The 18,175-nt window shown below is 43.9% G+C and overlaps 1 protein-coding gene across 1 annotated transcript in view; it reads left to right on the top strand.

Moving 5' to 3' along the window:
* LOC309558749 (sterol 26-hydroxylase, mitochondrial-like) overlaps positions 1 to 10,915 on the top strand; it is a gene marked incomplete at its 3' end in the record, with an annotated part of 95,537 nt that extends 84,622 nt beyond the window's left edge. Inside the window, exons 13-17 of the mRNA XM_082261796.1 lie at positions 1,045 to 1,208; positions 4,533 to 4,699; positions 6,750 to 6,831; positions 7,554 to 7,754; positions 10,793 to 10,915. Of these exons, the coding sequence (XP_082117922.1) occupies positions 1,045 to 1,208; positions 4,533 to 4,699; positions 6,750 to 6,831; positions 7,554 to 7,754; positions 10,793 to 10,915 (737 nt within the window). The remainder of the gene's footprint in view (positions 1 to 1,044; positions 1,209 to 4,532; positions 4,700 to 6,749; positions 6,832 to 7,553; positions 7,755 to 10,792) is intronic.
* Positions 10,916 to 18,175: the final 7,260 nt, after the last annotated feature.

Here is an 18,175-nt window from a genome sequence, read left to right as displayed (position 1 = left end):
TACAGGACACATTATATTATACATTCTTTACATACAGGATCCGTTATATAATACATTGTATACATACGGGATACATCATACGATACATATTATACACACAGGATACATAATACATTCTATACATATAGGATACATTATATATTACATTGTATACATACAGGATTCACAGTAGAAGTCGATCTGCAGGTGTCGGGCATTGGATGTCTGGTGTCCAAAATTCGGGTATCTTTCAAAGGATCGGCATTCCGTTGACGAATCCCAAGTGGCAGCAAGTTCCTGCAAGGTCCCTGTTCTCTTGCCCGCCTCCCTCTCTCTTGGGACTCAAATCTCTTCCCTTTTTATATCTCACAGGACAAGAGGCCAGACCCCAAAAAAGCCCATGAACATGATCAGGGAAGGATGCAAACAATATTAACCCTTCCCCCCCCCCTGAGCTGGGCAGCCAAGTAAACTAACTTGGATACAGTAGGCAGCCTTCCCAACCACTTAACGTATAACTAAGGGCAAAACTTTTTATTTTAGTTTTGGATAGAGTGGAGAGGGATTAGAACCCCTGTCAGTTTTTATTGCTGTCTGCACCCCAGTTAGGGAGATTCATCCTCTCTATTCGTCCCGTTTACCATTATCATTGAAAGTAAAAGAAAATCCCACATTTACTTGTCCCCAGAAAAGTAATAGAGGGGAAATCTTCCAATGGGGACTCCAAGGAATTACCTTAATTTGCTCTCCCTTTCTGTTTGGCTATGGGACAGAAAGTGAAGGGAAATCTCCCCAATAGGACACAGATGGCGAAAACCAAATCTGACAGGGGTTATAATCCACCCTTACTGTATCCAAAATGAATAAAAAAAAGTGTCCCCTATAGTTCTACTTTTAAGCCCTGCTACTGACTCCAAGCCCTGATAAAGAGGGTAGAGTGTTTGTCCCCAAAATGCGTTGGCTGACATTACAGTAGTGGTGACCCTACCCATGTAAAATGGTTTGCTGAAGATTTATGAGGATTTGTATAATTTAACCTGAAGCTTCTATCTGATTCTCCTGCAGCAAAGAAGCTAATTGATAAAAAGATGAATGAGATCCAGGAAAGGCTGGAGAGGGGAGAGGAGGTGCAGGGGGAGTACCTGACCTACCTGCTGTCCAGCGGAAAACTGACCATGCCTGAGATATGCGGCAGTGTGGCTGAGCTGCTGATGGCCGGTGTAGACACTGTAGGTAACATATATATCTAAAGCTGAACTCCTGGCATGGTGTTTATTGTTTACATTGGTCCAATTTTATGTATTTATCTATAACTGAGAGTCTGTCGTGGAAGCTGACAATCACTGTAGTAGTCTGTAGTACTACAGTGAACGCTACGATCTTCCACATTCTGTGTGAGCATCTCCTCTCCACACCGGTCACAGTTTGTCACTCACTTGGCACTTCCACCATTCATAGAACACCTTGTATTTTGTTAATGAATGCAATGTGTTCTCTGGATGGATGAGTGGGTGGTTATGAAGTCGTCTGCCCCTCATCTCCACCTTGCCCAATAAAAAAGTGTAATTATTAAAAAAAAAAAGCCATTCCATAAATGGCAGTAGTGCTAAGCAAGCGATCCTCTGTGGCCAGTGTGCAGAGGGGAAGTCACATAAAACCCATGAGAGGAACTCTCACTGTATGAAATGCAGACTACTACAGTAATTTACAGCATCCTAGCGGCCCTCTGGATATCAGATATGTATACTTACAGCCTGCATCGAGCCAAGCTGGCCCAACTTGACGTGGTTGTATGGGCTCAGGGTTTCTTTTTACCTTCATGCATTCTATGAATGAAGGTGAAAAAAAACCTTCTGTGTGCAGCAGCCCCCGCTAATACTTACCTGAGCCCTCTCTCAATCCAGCGATGCACACAAGAGCAGTGGCTCTACCGGGCCTCTTCCTCCTTATTGGCTGAGCCAGCAGCAAAAGCCATTATTGCCTCCTACTACTATAACTCACAGCCAATGAGGACAGAGTGTGGGCAGGGTTGAGCCATGATTCATGTGTGAATGGGTGCACAGAGCAGTGGCTGAGGAGCGAGAAAGCTGCTTGCTATGGGCGCACTTGGCAGGAGGAAGGGGCCAGGAGCATCAGGAGGAGAGGAGGAGTATCAGGGCTGCTGTGTGCAAAGCCGCTGTACAGAGCAGGTAAATTTGACATGTTTGTTGTTTTTTATTTATTTTTTTAATCTTCCATTTTAATATCACTTTAAGCCCCCATTCACACTGGGGCGACGCTACTTCGCACCGCGACCTCCGAGGTCGCGGTGCGAGCAGCGCGCCGCTACCTCGGAGCGGCCGCCACGGACTTCGTAACATTGAAGTCTATGGCGGTCGCCTCCTGGTCGCCCCAAAGAAGCTCCGGACCCTTTTTCTGAGTCGGAGCGACTTGTGTCGCTCCTATCAGAACGGGTCCGCAGCTTCCCTATGGGAGGCGACCTGCGGCGACCTGTGAGGCGACCAGGTCGCCTCACAGGTCGCCCCAGTGTGAACGGGGGCTAAGTGTGCAAAAATATACAATATATATATAAATAATAGAAAACCTATGCTTGGATGTAATAAAAATGATAAAATAGTTGCTAACACTATTTGCCGGCTGCAAACATACGCAAAGTAAAAACAGAAAGTGTAAAACCTAATACAATTACACCCAAGTGAATAAAAAGTCCATCTTTAGTTCTCATGCTATTACTTGTGAGGTGAATAAAGATATATAACCTAGAAAAAAGGAGTTCCTCCACCACCTCAGGAAGCACACACAGCCTCTTACCAGATGTAGTTGACCACCTAAATTACAAGTGGTCAAAACACGCAATAATGCGCCAGCTACATTCAGCTTAGAACATGCACACACTGAAGTGACCAGATGGTGATAAACAGTAAGCTCCCAAGGATATATCTCAGGGGAAAAAAACAGAACCCTCTAAAGGTGCAAAGGGTATATCTTAGGGGAAAAACAGAATCCTCTAAAGGTGCAGTATGCTCGTTGTCTCAATTTTATTAGATACAAAGAAATAAACTCATGAATCCAGATAAAAACAGCACAATCTTAGTACTCCGCTCAGTTGTGGTACATGATGACGTCACTTGCCTAGCTCCGCCCTATGCGTTTTGTCATTATAAGACGTAATTTACAAATACACAATATCTGGAGTTCATGAAATTAGTTTGTTCATAACCTGACCATAAAATTCACTTTAAGGTAAAACTCTGGGCAAAACTTTTTTTTCGGTTTGGATTAAAGTGGGAAAAGGTTAGACCCTCTGTTGACTTTGTTTTGCAAAAAGTTTTAGATGTGTAGAGTAGAGGCACTGGATCCATTGTGTATAATTTATCACTTTGCATAAATAAGGTGGAGTACATTATTACACATATTACACAATGAGTCTGGATAGGCTGCTGCACACATCTAGAAGCATCCACACAGTTTCACAACGCTTGTGGAGAGATAGTGTGCCAATTGCAAGGATCCCAAAATTATTTATTGCATTTTTGATAGTGTACTCAAGGCAAAAAAAATCCAACGCGTTTTGGGGACTGCAGGGGTCCCTCTTCAACAGGGCTCTGAAGATTAAAGGGAATTGGTAGGAAAAGTAAAGTCATAGAGTTTTTAGGAGTACTTGAACCAGCTGCTGGCACTTGTTTTAAAGCTGAATTCCAGCATTACCCTTACTCTTGCACAGTTTTACAGGCTCAGAAACTTTTTTTCCATTACATAGGTAGGATAAGGCTAACACTTTGTCTGAGCTTATCTTAAATAGACCTATATTAAAATAGTCCGGTACTACTTAGTAACCAACACCTGCTGAGACAAGAAATACTTTGGACAACAGTATGTACTATGCAATAAAGCATATAGAACATAACACACAGAGCGCAGGAGTCAGGAATGTGTAATGCAGAGTTCAGGGGTCAGAAGTGTTTAATGTACAAAGTGTAGGAGTTAGGAGTTAAGAGTCAGGATTGTGCAACACAGTAAAGTTGGACCAGAAAAGGGGTTTCCCCAAACTGTTACCACAGGGTTCGAAGCACACACTTGTCTAAAATGTCTTTTTATAATGCAGTATTTCCAGTACCCTTCGCTGATGACACCTGAACCAGGGGGGTACATACAGGGGTCACAATTGCAACCCGGCCCCCTGTACACCTAGACAGTAGGAGTGTCATATATAGTAGTGGAACCGATCCCCTCCATTTAGATTCTGCAGCCTTTCAGCGCTGCCAGGTTCCGGGACCCTTCTCCCGTCAGGAGGATGCTTATAGGATAGAGATTGGGGAAGGGGCTGGTAAATGTGTGTGTATGTATGTACTGTATATGTATATGTAGGGGGGGGGGGGGGGCTCCCAGTGATCAGGAGGGCCCTTTATGGTTTTTTGCACCAGGGACCTGAACCCAATAATTTGGAGAGATGTCCACATATTTTGGCCATATAGATAGATATGATGGTTGGGTGTCCATGAACATTTAGGCATATAGTGTATAAAGCCTGGTGTATTTTTCTCTTCTTGCAGACATCAAACACGTTGACCTGGTGTTTGTATCACCTGGCACAAGACCCGGAGCTGCAGCAATCCCTACATGAAGAGGTGCTCAGGGTGGCTCCATCGGAGGAAATACCCACAGCTGACGATATTTCTCAAATGCCGCTACTAAAAGCCACCATTAAAGAGACCCTCCGGTATGGTTATTGGATTTAAGTTGTCCTTAAAGCGCCCATTTACTCATTTTTTTCACAACCACATCAGCAAATTGCACAAAAATAAATTCTTAGAGGGGGATATCCACCTGTGCTTCCGCCTTTCTCATCTAGGTGAGAACGATGCCCCCCCCCACCCCTCCCACAAACAAAGCCTCCTGGGATACTCACATTGTACATCCCAGGAGGCTTCGGGCTATGTAGAACCCACTGTGCATATGAAGTGAGACTTCTGATACCCAGATGACGTTGTTTCAGCCCAACCCAGCAGGAAAGGTTGGTGGGGGTAGATAATAAAATGACCCGTTTAATTGCCCACTTAGAAAACACACTTAGGGTTCGCTTAGATGTGCTTTGAAATTTTAGATACCATGAACGTCCAATAAAGGACAATATTGAACGCGTTTCTGCTGCATTAAACAATGATTGCCAGATGCATCCTTGTTGGTGGTTTTCTATTATATAAATTTTTGTACCATCATCCTGGCTAGTAACACTTTCTAAACACATCTCAAATGCGCTGCAATCGCCATAGGCGTGTTTGTGACGTGTTTTTGGCACGCACGTGGCGCATTTACACTGACGTGAATGGAGGCATTTGAGGAGCGATTAAAGCCAGCTGAGCGCTACATGTTGGATACATTTTGGCACGATGCCATAGGGATGCAACCATGTGAACTTGGCTGCAATGGGCATAATTGGTACAGAGCACTGAGATGATAAAAACGCGGATGAAATGCCTGTTCTTGGCGCACATGTAAATTTTGAGCCTTAAGGGCTCATTCACACTAGCAGCTGGGGGAGCAGTAAAAACCCCACTGTTAAGCCGTGCTTTTACTCCCCACCCCCTATTAACTGCCTCCCTTTAGCTGCAGAGGCAATGGCCAGGGGTATACACATCCTGCAGCTTCAAAGCGTTGCTACATATGACCGCGGCAGGTATTATACCTCCTGCCACCTTCAGCAGCTGCTACCAACTGCCGAGCATGACCCATACTTCCTAAAACAAGCTGTAGTTTTTTTTTTTATCATTTAAAAGCCACCCATGAGCTTCAAGTGGTTGTAAAGGTGAAGGTTTTTTTTTTTTTTACCTTAGTGCATTCTTTTGGTGTGTCTATCGCTCGCAAGCAGGGATGCTGATCGGGGGGGAACCACCAGTCCTCCTGTAAGGGGCCCGGGCACACAGGGGGGTCCCAACAGCATGGGGAATCAGTGTGGTTGGGCAGGGGGGCAAGTATAGAAGGAAGCATTGTGTGACTCCCTGCAGCAGCTGAAAGCCAGTTTTACCCCCTCCTGCAGGCTTTCAACTGCTGCGGGGAGAGACACAGACACAGGGCATTGTTCCTGTAATTGCATCTCTGACACCTTTTCTGCCTGCTTCTGATCCCCCCCCCCACCCACACACAGCGCTGCAGGCTTCCCTGCCCTGTAAAAAAAAATAACAAATTGTAAAAAAAATAATAATAATTAAACATTGTAATTTTTAAAAAATCGTAAAGTTAAAATAATTTTAAACATTTTCAACATTTAAAAAAATATAAATCATTTTTTTACATGTAAAAACAATGAAAAAGGGCTTCCCGCGGGTTCTCTGTTATGTTTGTGTCTGCTAATAATGATTTTAGGGTATTTTTATTGTCTAAAATTTTGGGGGAGGCCCTGCCAGGTATGCTGTAGGGGGCCCCGTGATTTCTAACAGCAGCCCTGCTTGCAAGACAGGCCCTTCAAGTGAACGGGCTGCCCTATGCTGTCAGACGAAATACACCCCAAAAAATGCAAAATGCAGGTGTGATTAGGGTTTAAGCTAGACACAGCCGCTGCTTCCAATTTAACATCTGTGTGGGTGTGGCAGCTGTGACTGTGCAGCAGCTGGACCCCAACTGACATAAATGGGACTACCTGTACATTCTGTGTGAAGAAACACTGCCCTCACATGGATGTATGCTTTAATACACCTGTGTGAACAAAGCCTATATATCCATTTACAATTCAACATAGATAATAAAATACTTTTGCTTTTCCTCCCATGCAGGCTGTATCCTGTCGCGGCTGTCAATGGCAGAATGATCTGTGAAAGGGAGGTCGTTATTGGTGACTATTGGTTTCCAAAAAAAGTACGTTACCTGTACCAAGTTTATAATTAGAAATTATCCTTTGCATTGACGCACCCCTCATGTTAAAGTGGAGTTCCGGCCTATTTTGCAACTTTAGTGATTCCTGGAGTGCTCGTTATGCTGATCAACAATTGGGCATTTTCAAATTTTTTTCGGGGGTCCCTTACCTTTTTTTCAGGGCATTTTTGATTGTACTTCCTCGTTCTCCCCCCTCTGTGGCCACGGCCACCGACATCACTTCCGCCTTTGCATTGCATACTGGGAGCTGTTTGTCATCATTGTCATCACTCCCAGGAGACTGGAATCAGGAAGAACTCCCAGAACACTCCCTGGAATCAGGAAGAACTCCCAGAACACTCCCTGGAATCAGAAAGAAGGACGCAGCAGATTACACTGTGGGTTCAGATGCCCACATCCAAGATGGCCGCGCCCTGACAGCATTTTTAAAAGTAAGATTTTGACTAAAAACCAATACTATACACCTTGTAAGTATGAGAATAGCGGTTCTGTAAAGGGCGATGGATTAGTATTATAGGAGTATTTTTAGTTAGGTATTTGAGGCCGGAACTCCGCTTAAAAAAAAAAAAAGTTGAATCTAGGCACATTCCCCAACCTCTCTATTCAAACACATTTATCACCCATTCACTAGAATTCGATGTCTAGATCCCGACTGGACTGGTTGTTGCATTTCCATGCTGTCAAATATGTATCTCTTCCAACAGACTCTGTTTGTTCTGAATCATTATGGCATCTCCAGAGACGAGGACTACTTTCAGAACGCGGACAAGTTCCTGCCTCAGAGATGGCTGCGCCATGGCGGGATGAATCACCATCCATTCAGCTCCATTCCGTTTGGCTATGGGATTCGGGCCTGTGTTGGGAGACGCATTGCAGAGCTGGAGATGCACCTGGCTTTGGCTCGGGTGAGAAAATAATAATAATTAACACAAAATAATAATGCTATGAGTGCTTTATAATGCTAAAATTACAAGCCAACACATTTTGGGAGCTACCCCTTCATCAGAGCTAAATTTTTATTTTTTATTTATTTTTTTGACTAGTATGAAAGTGTGCTGGGGATCCCTTTACAGTTTTGTATATTGCCATGTCCATGTGCACCTTTCCCTGTTTTCTAGCTTCAGACAGATCAGAGCAGCTGCCATCTTTGCCTTTTTGGATCTGGTGCACGCGCACACTAGAGACCTTCAGCTGCCCTATAACGGCAAAGTATTTTATTAAATAAAATACAGGTTAAACTCACAAGCTCTCCGTGTTATAATGCGCTACTTCCTAGTGTGGTGGACGATGTAACCAGCCTGTGCTCCAACCACTGGAAACGGATGTGACGTCAGACGCACGACTCGAAGCTTGACCGGTTTCGCCCCTCCCACAGGGCGTCATCTAAAGCTCTGTGGAGAGCTTGTGAGTTTAACCGGATTTTTTTAATAAGTTTTTTTTTTTTTTCTTTTTAACCACTTAACGTCTGCTCACGTTGCTGCTACTGCAGCAATGTGGCTCGTTATCGTCTAGCGACGTTGTACTACGTTGCTAGACTCCTCCCCCTGTAGGCGGTGCTCACGCGCCGCCGGAGGCGTGCTCCCGCTGTTTTCAGTCACAGCGTGAGTCGGGCCAGGGGAGGAGCGGCGGCGATTTGCAAGCAAAAATGGATTACAACTCTCTTTTAATTTCACTAACGGGCACATATTTTTAATTTTCAGGGAAAAGGGCACTATTTCGGGATTGGGTTAAGAACACACAGTTAAAAGACATTACAAAAGAAGGGAAGATATGATCATTACAAAGAACTGAAACACAGGGGAAAATTGATGAAATTAAATGAATGGAGATATTCACAGATAAGCATTTTGTGTCAACGCTACCACAATCAATTAGGTCAGAGGAAGACCTGAACCCATTTGAACAACTTTGCAATAGTCAGGAGTCCACCAGTGGCGGCTGGTGCTCCATGGGCCGGGGCGGCAGACCCGACCGCATCATACCCAAACCCTCCGGACCACACCAGGCCGCACACCATACCCCCCCCCCGGACCACAGGGAGAGAGGAGAGGACAGAGAGCACCCCCCCCACACCCCCCGCTCACTCAAGCTGCCTGGATGTAGCAGCGGCAGCTTCGGCTTTTTCCCCATCTCCTCCCTTCTCCTCCATGCCCAATGGCATGGCTTCTCCTTTCAGCCAATCGGGAAACGGGTCTCAAAACCCGCTTCCTGATTATTGGCCAGGAGGAGAATCCGTGTGACAATAGTGAATTTTTATTCGCTATTGTCACACAACTGGGTGTGGTCGGGGCGCACTGCTCTGCGCCCCAAGCCCACCTTTTTTTTTTTTTTTTTTTGCCTCTGAGAGCCTCTGGCTCTAATCACATGGCTAAAAAAAAAAAGAAGCCCCATTGAACTCCATGTGTCCGGCGCCCCACATGTAGATTAGGGGGGCGGACGCCTGGCTAGGGGGGACGGTGCCCCTGCGCCCTGTATGGGCAGCCGCCATAGGAGCCCACTAAATATTGTATAGCACAGATCTATAAAATACTTGCATGAATAGCGAAACCGAGAATGCTTCCATTTATTGCAAAATTGGAAAGGGAATTGGGTGCTCAGTTACCTGGGCAACAACTAAATAAAATACTGAGAGCAGTACGTTGTTTCTCGATTGATATAAACAGCATAGAAACGAATTATAAATGTCTGGCAAGATGGTATATAACCCCGGTTAAGGCACACAGATCCCAACTAGGAAAATCCCCTCTGTGCTGGAGAGGATGTAACCCCATGGTCACTATGGCCCATTTATTGTGGGAATGCCCAAAGATAAGGGATTATTGGAAGAAGGTGTAACAATACATAGAGGAGATCACGGGAACAGAGATACCCGATGATCTGTAGCTCTGTCTTTTCCATAAAACAAAAAAACAATATAAAAGTACAGTGGTGACATTTTTACTAAATGCAGCTAAAGGTGGAATACCAAAAAAATGGCTAGATGCAGAAAGACCTACAATAAGGGAGTGGTTTAGGAGAATTGATTATTTATTTATTTATTGATTTATAGATAGATAGATAGATATAATGGAATATTTGAGAAGTAGAGAAGAAGATCAAGTAGAAAAGTTCTGGGAATATGGAGAAAAAAAGGCTGGATTAAAAAACGGATAAATATGTGGAGTGGGGGGGGGGGGGGGTGAAAGGGATGAAGGTATGGGAATGGATTTGTTGTTTTTTTTGTGTTGTAAAATTTTATATCTTAAAATTTAAATAACATTTAAGAAAAAAAAAAAAGTGTAGTTGCACATTACAGGGTGATTTAGACTTTTTTTTTTTTTTTTAACTCCATCGTTCCCAAACCCTCCCAACTAAAAACCTTTAGAGCCAGGCGATCCAAATTCTCAGAAGGATGTGAGCCTTCATTATTTCTCCCTATATCAGCTATACTTTAGGGCGCACATCAGTCCCCTCAAAATAGCCGTTTCCTGCAATCTCTTTGTTGGCCCGTGTCTACTACTTCCCTTCTGTACCAGAGCTGTAGCCTTTGGCAACTTTTTAGCATTCAACACTTCCAGGAGTGCTGGATGCCTGTGTCCCCTGCTACGTGCTGTGGTTACTTTCCCCGAGACCCACCTCACTGACAAGTCCTGTAGTGACATAGGGGTCCAAGCAAGGAACCACAGCATGCAGCAGAGGGGACAATAGCATTTGACACTCCCTGAAGCAATAAATGCTAGACACTGACAGATGTTGCAGCACTGGAACAGAGGAGAGGAAGGAGAGACTTCGGGAGAAGTCCGTGTACTGACTGTCTACTAAAGGGAATTTTTAGATTTTTTTTTTTTTTTTTTTTTGAGGCGAGAGCTCTTTAGGCATCTCAGATACTAAACTTTTGTAAACATGCAATGGACAAATCCAATTATACTAATTATACCAATTTCTTTCTTATGGCATGTTGCAGATCATCAGGAAGTTTGAGATCAGATATAACCCCCAGGGGGTAGAAGTGAAGCCAATGATAAGAATCGTGATGGTACCAAGTTCACCCGTCAACCTGGAGCTCCTGGAGAGACCGACCAGCTAGATGCCAGATTCCCCTGTCATGGGTGTTGGTGGAGCTCAGCCATATCATCCTCATGATGGGGGATCCTATAGTGATAAAAACTTAGCTGAGATTAACTTTCTTTCATAGATAACAAATATGGAATTGGTTTGCATGACCGCATGGGGACGAGAGCGGGCCCTGCTCAACCCATGGGCCCGTTAGGAGTTGCTGTTGTGTTTCCAACATCTAAGAATGTAGAGAATCAGGTTTTCCTACTTTTTAAAAATGATCATGTATTTTATTGTTAATTCTAAGGGATGTGAGCATATAAATCGAAGAAGAATTTTATATCATTTAGAATACTATGGGTAAGATGTATTCAGACTTAATTTTTATCTTACAGGTATCACAGGTTAAAGAGATATTCAGGGTATTGTACCAAAGGGCATTGATGGCTTGACATCTGCTCTCCAGGATATATTAGATAGAACTTTAATAAAGCAGACCTGTCACAAACAAGTGTATGATGGAAACCACCAAAGCAGTGATTACATAGTGTCTAGGTCCAAACTATGGCCCTCCAGCTGTTCAGGGACTACAATTCCCATCATGCCTAGTTATGTCTGTGAATGTCAGAGATTTACAATGCCTCATGGGACGTGTAGTTCCGCAACAGCTGGAGGGCCGTAGTTTGGACACCCCTGAAATTTTATTTCGCTGAAATTTTAGTGAAACTTGCCATTTTCACAAAATGAATTGGACTCAACGGGGAAGGTGAAATTAAGGTGGTTTTGTTTGTTTTCAAGGGTTTAATAATGTTTAAATGGGTAACTAAAGCTTTAACTACCTTGGACCTGTTCTTTTGGGAAAAAAATAGCCCCTCAATAAAGATCATACACACTATAAGAAAATTGGGCGTACATTTTCGTCCAAAGAATTTTCATACGATTTTTGTATAGTGTGTACAGAATTTTCTACGGATTATTCAGAATTTTCATATGAAAATTCTCGAAGGGACAAACTCCAATGTTTCTCGTACTGGAAAAATGAATGATTTTCATTTAATGTGTACCGTTTTTGTACGATTTTTGTAAAAGAAAAATCAGAAAAGAGACTGTGCATGATCAGAAACAATAAACAACAAAAAAAGCCTTTGTTGTAGAAAATTTTTGTGCAAATTTTCGTAAGAAAATTATTTCATCCGTTCCGATTTGCTGTGAAACAACGAGCAAAATCGGACAATTGTTCGCCCCGATTTTCTTATAGTGCGTATCCCACTTTAGTCTAATTATTTAGCTCATGTTTTTCAGACGGAAAACCGCAAACACAAATAAAGATATAATAAAACTCGAACAAATACAAATAACATTATTTGAAATAAGCTTAACTACCCTAAATATACCCTTCAAAAACACAACCTCTGAAGAAAGGAGAAATTTAATTGAAATTGTGATTTTTAACTTTTGGAAAATCCGTAATCAATTTTGTTGAAATCTTTTAAGCCTGTTTCTACTCGCAACAGGCAATAGGTAGGTCCAGAAACACAGGCAGATGCAATTAAATGCACATCTCAACTTTTTCTATAAAGGAAAGCCTTGGCCACACCCCTCTCCATCCCTTGAGATTTTCAATTGGTCAGTCAGTTCATTCAAAAATTACAAGAACAATAAAAGGGGTCGGTGGGTTAAGAAGGCTGGATCAAGGTTAATTTTTCAGGAAAAGTCAATAAATTGGGATATAAAATTCAGCTACCTATATCTCTGGATATGCTGATCCTTAAGAAATTTAGTTTTCTTTCTCATTCATCTAGGGATCCAAAAATGTATAAACCTTCAGGTTACACTGCGGACTACATGAGGATTGGACACTGGCAAACAAAAACACTGTAGGCCAGTCCAGGATAACCCTTCCTACTACCAGCATGCCTCGTTGTTTTGCTAGTGTCCTAGGAGGAGGGACATCTTTTCTTCAGCTCTGCTGCTGTAGAAAGTAACCAAATATGCTAGCAATTTTTTATCCTTCAATTTTTCTCTACACTACTGCTATAAGTTTCCCTCTGATTTGCAGCTACCCGTCATGGTTGTCCTAAGCCTGCCTTTTGGAAGGGTGCCCAGGCTCTTGTTCCATCAATTTTTAGGTGGTTCCATCATTTGAGCTTATGTTCTCAAGCATTAGGTCCCCCCTTCCCCCCCCCCCCCCATGTTACCCATGTTAAGGCTTGACTTTACCGGATATGTGGCAAGTCTTGGGCTTTCTGGCATCAGGCAAGCACATTTGCATTTTAATCCTACATTCTTTGCCAGGTGGACATTTCGGGTGCATCTGATGCTAGTTTTAGGCTTAAAGTGATTGTAAAGGTTCGCTTTTTTTTTTTTTTTTAATAACAAACATGTACTTCCCTGCTCTGTGCAAGGATTTTGCACCGAGCAGCCCTGATCCTCCTTTTTTGGGGTGCCCCGGCATCGCTTCTGACTCCTCCTCATTATCGGGTGCCCCCACAGAGAGCCGCTTCCCATGGGTCCCCTGTGCAGGCATGCTCACGAGTCCTGCTGCTGCGTCCATTGACACACACAGTGGGACTCAGTCCCGCCCCCTGCTCTCGTGTCACTGGATTTGATTGACAGCAGCGGTAGCCAAGGACCCCCGCTGCTATCAATCTACCCAATGAGGACTCAAGACAGTGGCTGGAGCCACTAGGCTCATCGCTGAAACGACCGTGTTCAGGTAAGAAAAAGGGGGGGGGGGGGGTCTGGGGGACAGCTGCAGCACCAAAGGTTTTTCACCTTAAAGCGGTAGTATACCGCTTTTTTTCACTTTTACTACAGGTAAGCCTATAATATGGCTTACCAGTAGGTACAATTAATATATCCTAAACCGGCACAGTTTAGGAGATATTTGCCCTGCATGCAGCCGCTCACGCGAGCGGTGCATGCGCTCTGAAGGTCCGGCGGACCTTCAGCTTCCCTTGCCGAGAGCTTGCCTGAAAATGACTCCCGCGCGCATGCGCGGGAGTGACGTCATCGCGGCTCCGGCCAATCACAGCGCCGGAGCCGCCGAACCCGGAAGAGACGCCAAGGGATCATGTCAGCGCCCGCAGCGATGTTCGGGGGTCCGTGTCGAGGCTTCGTTCTAAGGTAAGTAATTCATAATGAGCTAGTGTGCTTTTTTATTTTAGGTTTACAACCGCTTTAATCAAAAGAATGCATTAAGGTGAAAAACCTTGAGACTTTACAACTCTTTTTAAGGTCCTTCAGGCAGCTCTTGCATTGTAGGCGGTCCACAGTTGCCAATGTTTTTTATGTTGGGCCTGTTAGAAATTTTAGACTGTGTTGCGCCCACACACACACAGACATCTCTTATGCCCCATACACACGTGCAGATTATCTGAAGACTTTTGTCTGCAGACTTACCAAAACCATATAATATGAGGTCAAACCTAAGCACTTACAATTTGTATGCAATCCGGCAGGCCCTTGCACTACATAGAAAAGGTAAATCTGAAGACAAAAGTCTTCAGATAATCTGCACGTGTGTACGGGGCATAAGTTGGAACACTTTTGAACACTCCTAAGGTGTAAGACTTATTGTTTCCATCAATGTTCAAACAGAATGTTGTACTCACTGTAAAATCCTTTTCTTGGCTCTATTATGGGACAGAGGTCGCACCTTTCTGTGTTTATCATCATGCTCTTGGTACCACTTTGCTTTACTTGGCAGTAGGAGGAGTTATCCTAGGCTGGCTAACAGTTTTTGTGTTTGCTATTGTCTGATCCTCCTGTAGGTGGCAGCATAACCCAAAGTTTTAAGACTTCCTGTATCCTTCAATGAACTCTAAAAAATTATTTTACTGGGAGTACAGAACTCCTGAATTTCACAGAAGGGCATAGTGGTTTTCAGTTGACCTACTGAGGTTTCAGACCAGGGCAATTCAAACTGAGAAAATAATTTTAAAAAATTGTGACCAGCTTAATTCCATATAGCAAATATTGACACATAGTGCATTCACCTCCTGTGTGAAGTAAAGAAAAGACAGGCTTTGGCCCACATCCCCAACTGCCACCTATGTCCCTCTGACCTGTTTCACCCACATCCCTCTGACCTGTTTCACCCACATTGGGCTTAATCATAGAGGAACCTCTATGTGGAATCTCTACAATTAGGTCCAATGTGGGTGAAACATGTCAGAGGGGCTTGACTGATGGGCAAAATTTGAGTTGAAGCCTGCCTTTTATTTATTTCATATTGGAGTTGAATCCAGTGTGCGGTGATACTTGTATGCTATATGATATCTTGGAAGGGGATGTGCTCGGTCCAGAGGCGTAACTAGAACCTTCAGGGCCCTGATGCAAGAAACCATGAAGGGCCCCCCAGACCCCTGGCCGGGGCCCTTACCTTCAAGCCCAGGGCTCTTCCCACTAATCCTGGGGCTCTTTACACTCGTTGCATGGCCTTTTATTATGGTCCCGCAGCAGGATTCTTTCACAGGTTCTGCAGTGGGCCCCCTTCCTGCAATCTTGGGGCCTCCCCACAGTGGTGCAATGCCAGGGTCCGGTCACAAGTGTGACCTTTGCGATCCTGGAAGTTCACCCACTGGTTTGCTACCGGGCCCCCTGGAGCATGGGGCCCAGTAGCGATTGCAACCCCTGTAGTTACGCCCCTGGCTCGGTCTCTTCCAGCACCTGAATACAGAGAGTAAACCCGGGAGACTGATACTGCGGGCTTGGGGAGGCGCTGATCTGGTAAGGTATAATTCTGGTTAGACATTAAAATGGAAAATGTTGTAAATGTTATTTTACCCGAAACATTGTTCTTTTTTTACTGAGATTTTAATAAAGAAGTCACATTAATGCAGTGAGTCTTTTTTTGCATTTTTTTTTTATACTCCATCTTTAACCACTTGCCTACTGGGCACTTATACCCCCTTCCTGCCCAGGCCAATTTTCAGCTTTCAGCGCTCTCACGCTTTGAATGACAATTGCGCGGTCATGCTACACTGTACCCAAATGAAATTTTTATCATTTTTTTCACACAAATAGAGCTTTCTTTTGGTGGTATTTAATCACCTCTGGCTTTTTTATTTCTTACAAAAACAAAAGAAAAAAGACAGAAAATTTTGAAAAAAAAAAGTTTTTCTTATTTTCTGCGAGTAAATTTTGAAAATAAATACATTTTTCTTCTTCACTGATGTGCGCTGATGACGCTGCACTGATGGGCACTGATAGGCTGCACTGATGGGCACTGATGAGGTGGCACTTATGGGCACTGAGAGGTGGCACTGCTGTGATTGGCTGTGTCCAAGGGACACGGCCGACACAGATTTTCCCCGATGCGCGGGAGGCCGTTTAAAGACGGCCTCCCGGAAATTCGAGTCCGCGCTGTAGCCGTACTTCGGCTATAGCGCAGGCCAGAAGTGGTTAAACATTGCAAGGCAGACACCGTCTACTTAGAGCTAATACCACAAATATGGGCTGCATTTGTGTCCCAAGGGAGAGGGGGCAATCCCCAAACTATACCCTGCCTCACTTTTTCTCTGGTGAAAACATTAGCGTTTTGCTGGGGAAAAAAAAAACTTACTTTATGATTGTTACAGCTAAGAGAGTGTGGCCAGTGAGTGTCTAGGTCAAGGTGGAAACAGACATAAAGTTATTGGTGGCCAGACTGTAAGCTGTTTGAACAAGTTATTCTAAAGCCACACATACACCAAATAATAAATGCTTGATTGTAGATTCACTCATTTTAAATGAGTGAATCTTTGACCATCGGAGGCCACTCGACTGCTATAGGGCCTGTAAAAGCAAAGGGGCCCCTATTAGTAAGGCTGTTAAAATGGAGCTAGACTGCGTCTCAGTACCACAAACCAAAAACCCTCTTTAATTAATTTTTCAATATTCAGAGCCAAGTCCCCCATCCATCCATGTCTCCATGCTTTATTTTGCTGAGAAATCACTTTGAAAAACACACCCCCTAGCATTTCTAGCTGCAGCCATCTTGAGTAAGGGCAGATGATTCATGTAGCAATTACTTCCTGGAATCCATATGCTCTTATCTTAGGCATGCAGGCAGGAGGGTGTCTCTGTTCCCCTCCTGAAGACTCCTGGGATGTATGGCATCATTTGCCTAGGCCACAAACCAGAAATAACTGAAGAAATCTAAGAAAAAAAAAGTTTAAAATAAATATAATATAACGTCCTATCTATTTACGAATGCTAGCAGCATAAAGATCAAAAATAGTCAATGTTGATTAAGAGAGTGAAGTTCTAAAACTGTGATGTTCCTGGTATAGCTGAGTTTAGACCTCGGGATCTTTGCTAGTCATAGATGCCTTCTTTGCAGTAAGGAAACACTTGCTCAGCTGCAGTGCCATCTTAAGATCATTAACCACTTTACAACCGGAGGATTTTGCTGTCTTCCGTCCAGGCCACTTTTTGCGATTCGGCGCTGTGCGACTTCAACTGACAATTGCGCGGTCGTGCGACGCCGTACCCAAACGAAATTTACGTCCTTTTTTTCCCACAAACAGAGCTTTCTTTTGGTGGTATTTGATCACCTGTGCGATTTTTACTTTTTGCGCTATAAACAAAAAAAGAGCGTTTATTTTGAAAAAATAACAATATTTTTCACATTTTTTTATATGAAATTCCCCCCAAAAAAGATGTAAAAACCAATTTTTTTAAAAGTTTTTGGCCAATTTGTTTTATGCTACATATGTTTGGTAAAAAAAATCGCAATAAGCGTATTTTGATTGGTTTGCGCAAAAGTTATTGCGTTTACTAACAAAGGGAAAGATTTCTGTCATTTTTGGTGTTTTTTTTTTAACGCGTAATGGCGGCGATCTGCGATTTTTTTTTGCGGGACTGCGACATTGCGGCGGACAGACCGGACCCCTGACTGACATTTTTGACACTTTTGGGGGTACCAGTGACATTACTGCAGTAATCAGTGCTATATATATGCACTGTTACTGTAAAAATGACACTGGCAGGGAAGGGGTTAATTTTATTGGAGAGGGAGGGGTTAATGTATGCCTGGTGCTTACTGACGTGTAGGGGGGGAGGTGACTGAGTGATTCATGGACAGATCGGATGTCCAGCTATGCTGAACAGTCCGATCTGTCACTCCCTGTCACTATGGAGATCCGCCCGCTGTGTTTACACACAGCGGGCGGATCTCCAGACTCGATCCCCGACGATCGGGTAAGAGCAGCGGCGATCGCCGCTGCTCCTCCCCTGGCCCGACTCCCGCTGTGAATGAAAACAGCGGGAGCGAGCCTCCGGCGGCGCGCAAGCGCCGCCCAGAAGG

Source organism: Pelophylax lessonae (assembly GCF_965119305.1).
Source record: "Pelophylax lessonae genome assembly, chromosome: 6".
Taxonomy (NCBI): Eukaryota; Metazoa; Chordata; class Amphibia; order Anura; family Ranidae; genus Pelophylax; species Pelophylax lessonae.
Note: the sequence above shows the minus strand (reverse complement) of the source record. Positions and strands in the feature narration are given on the sequence as shown.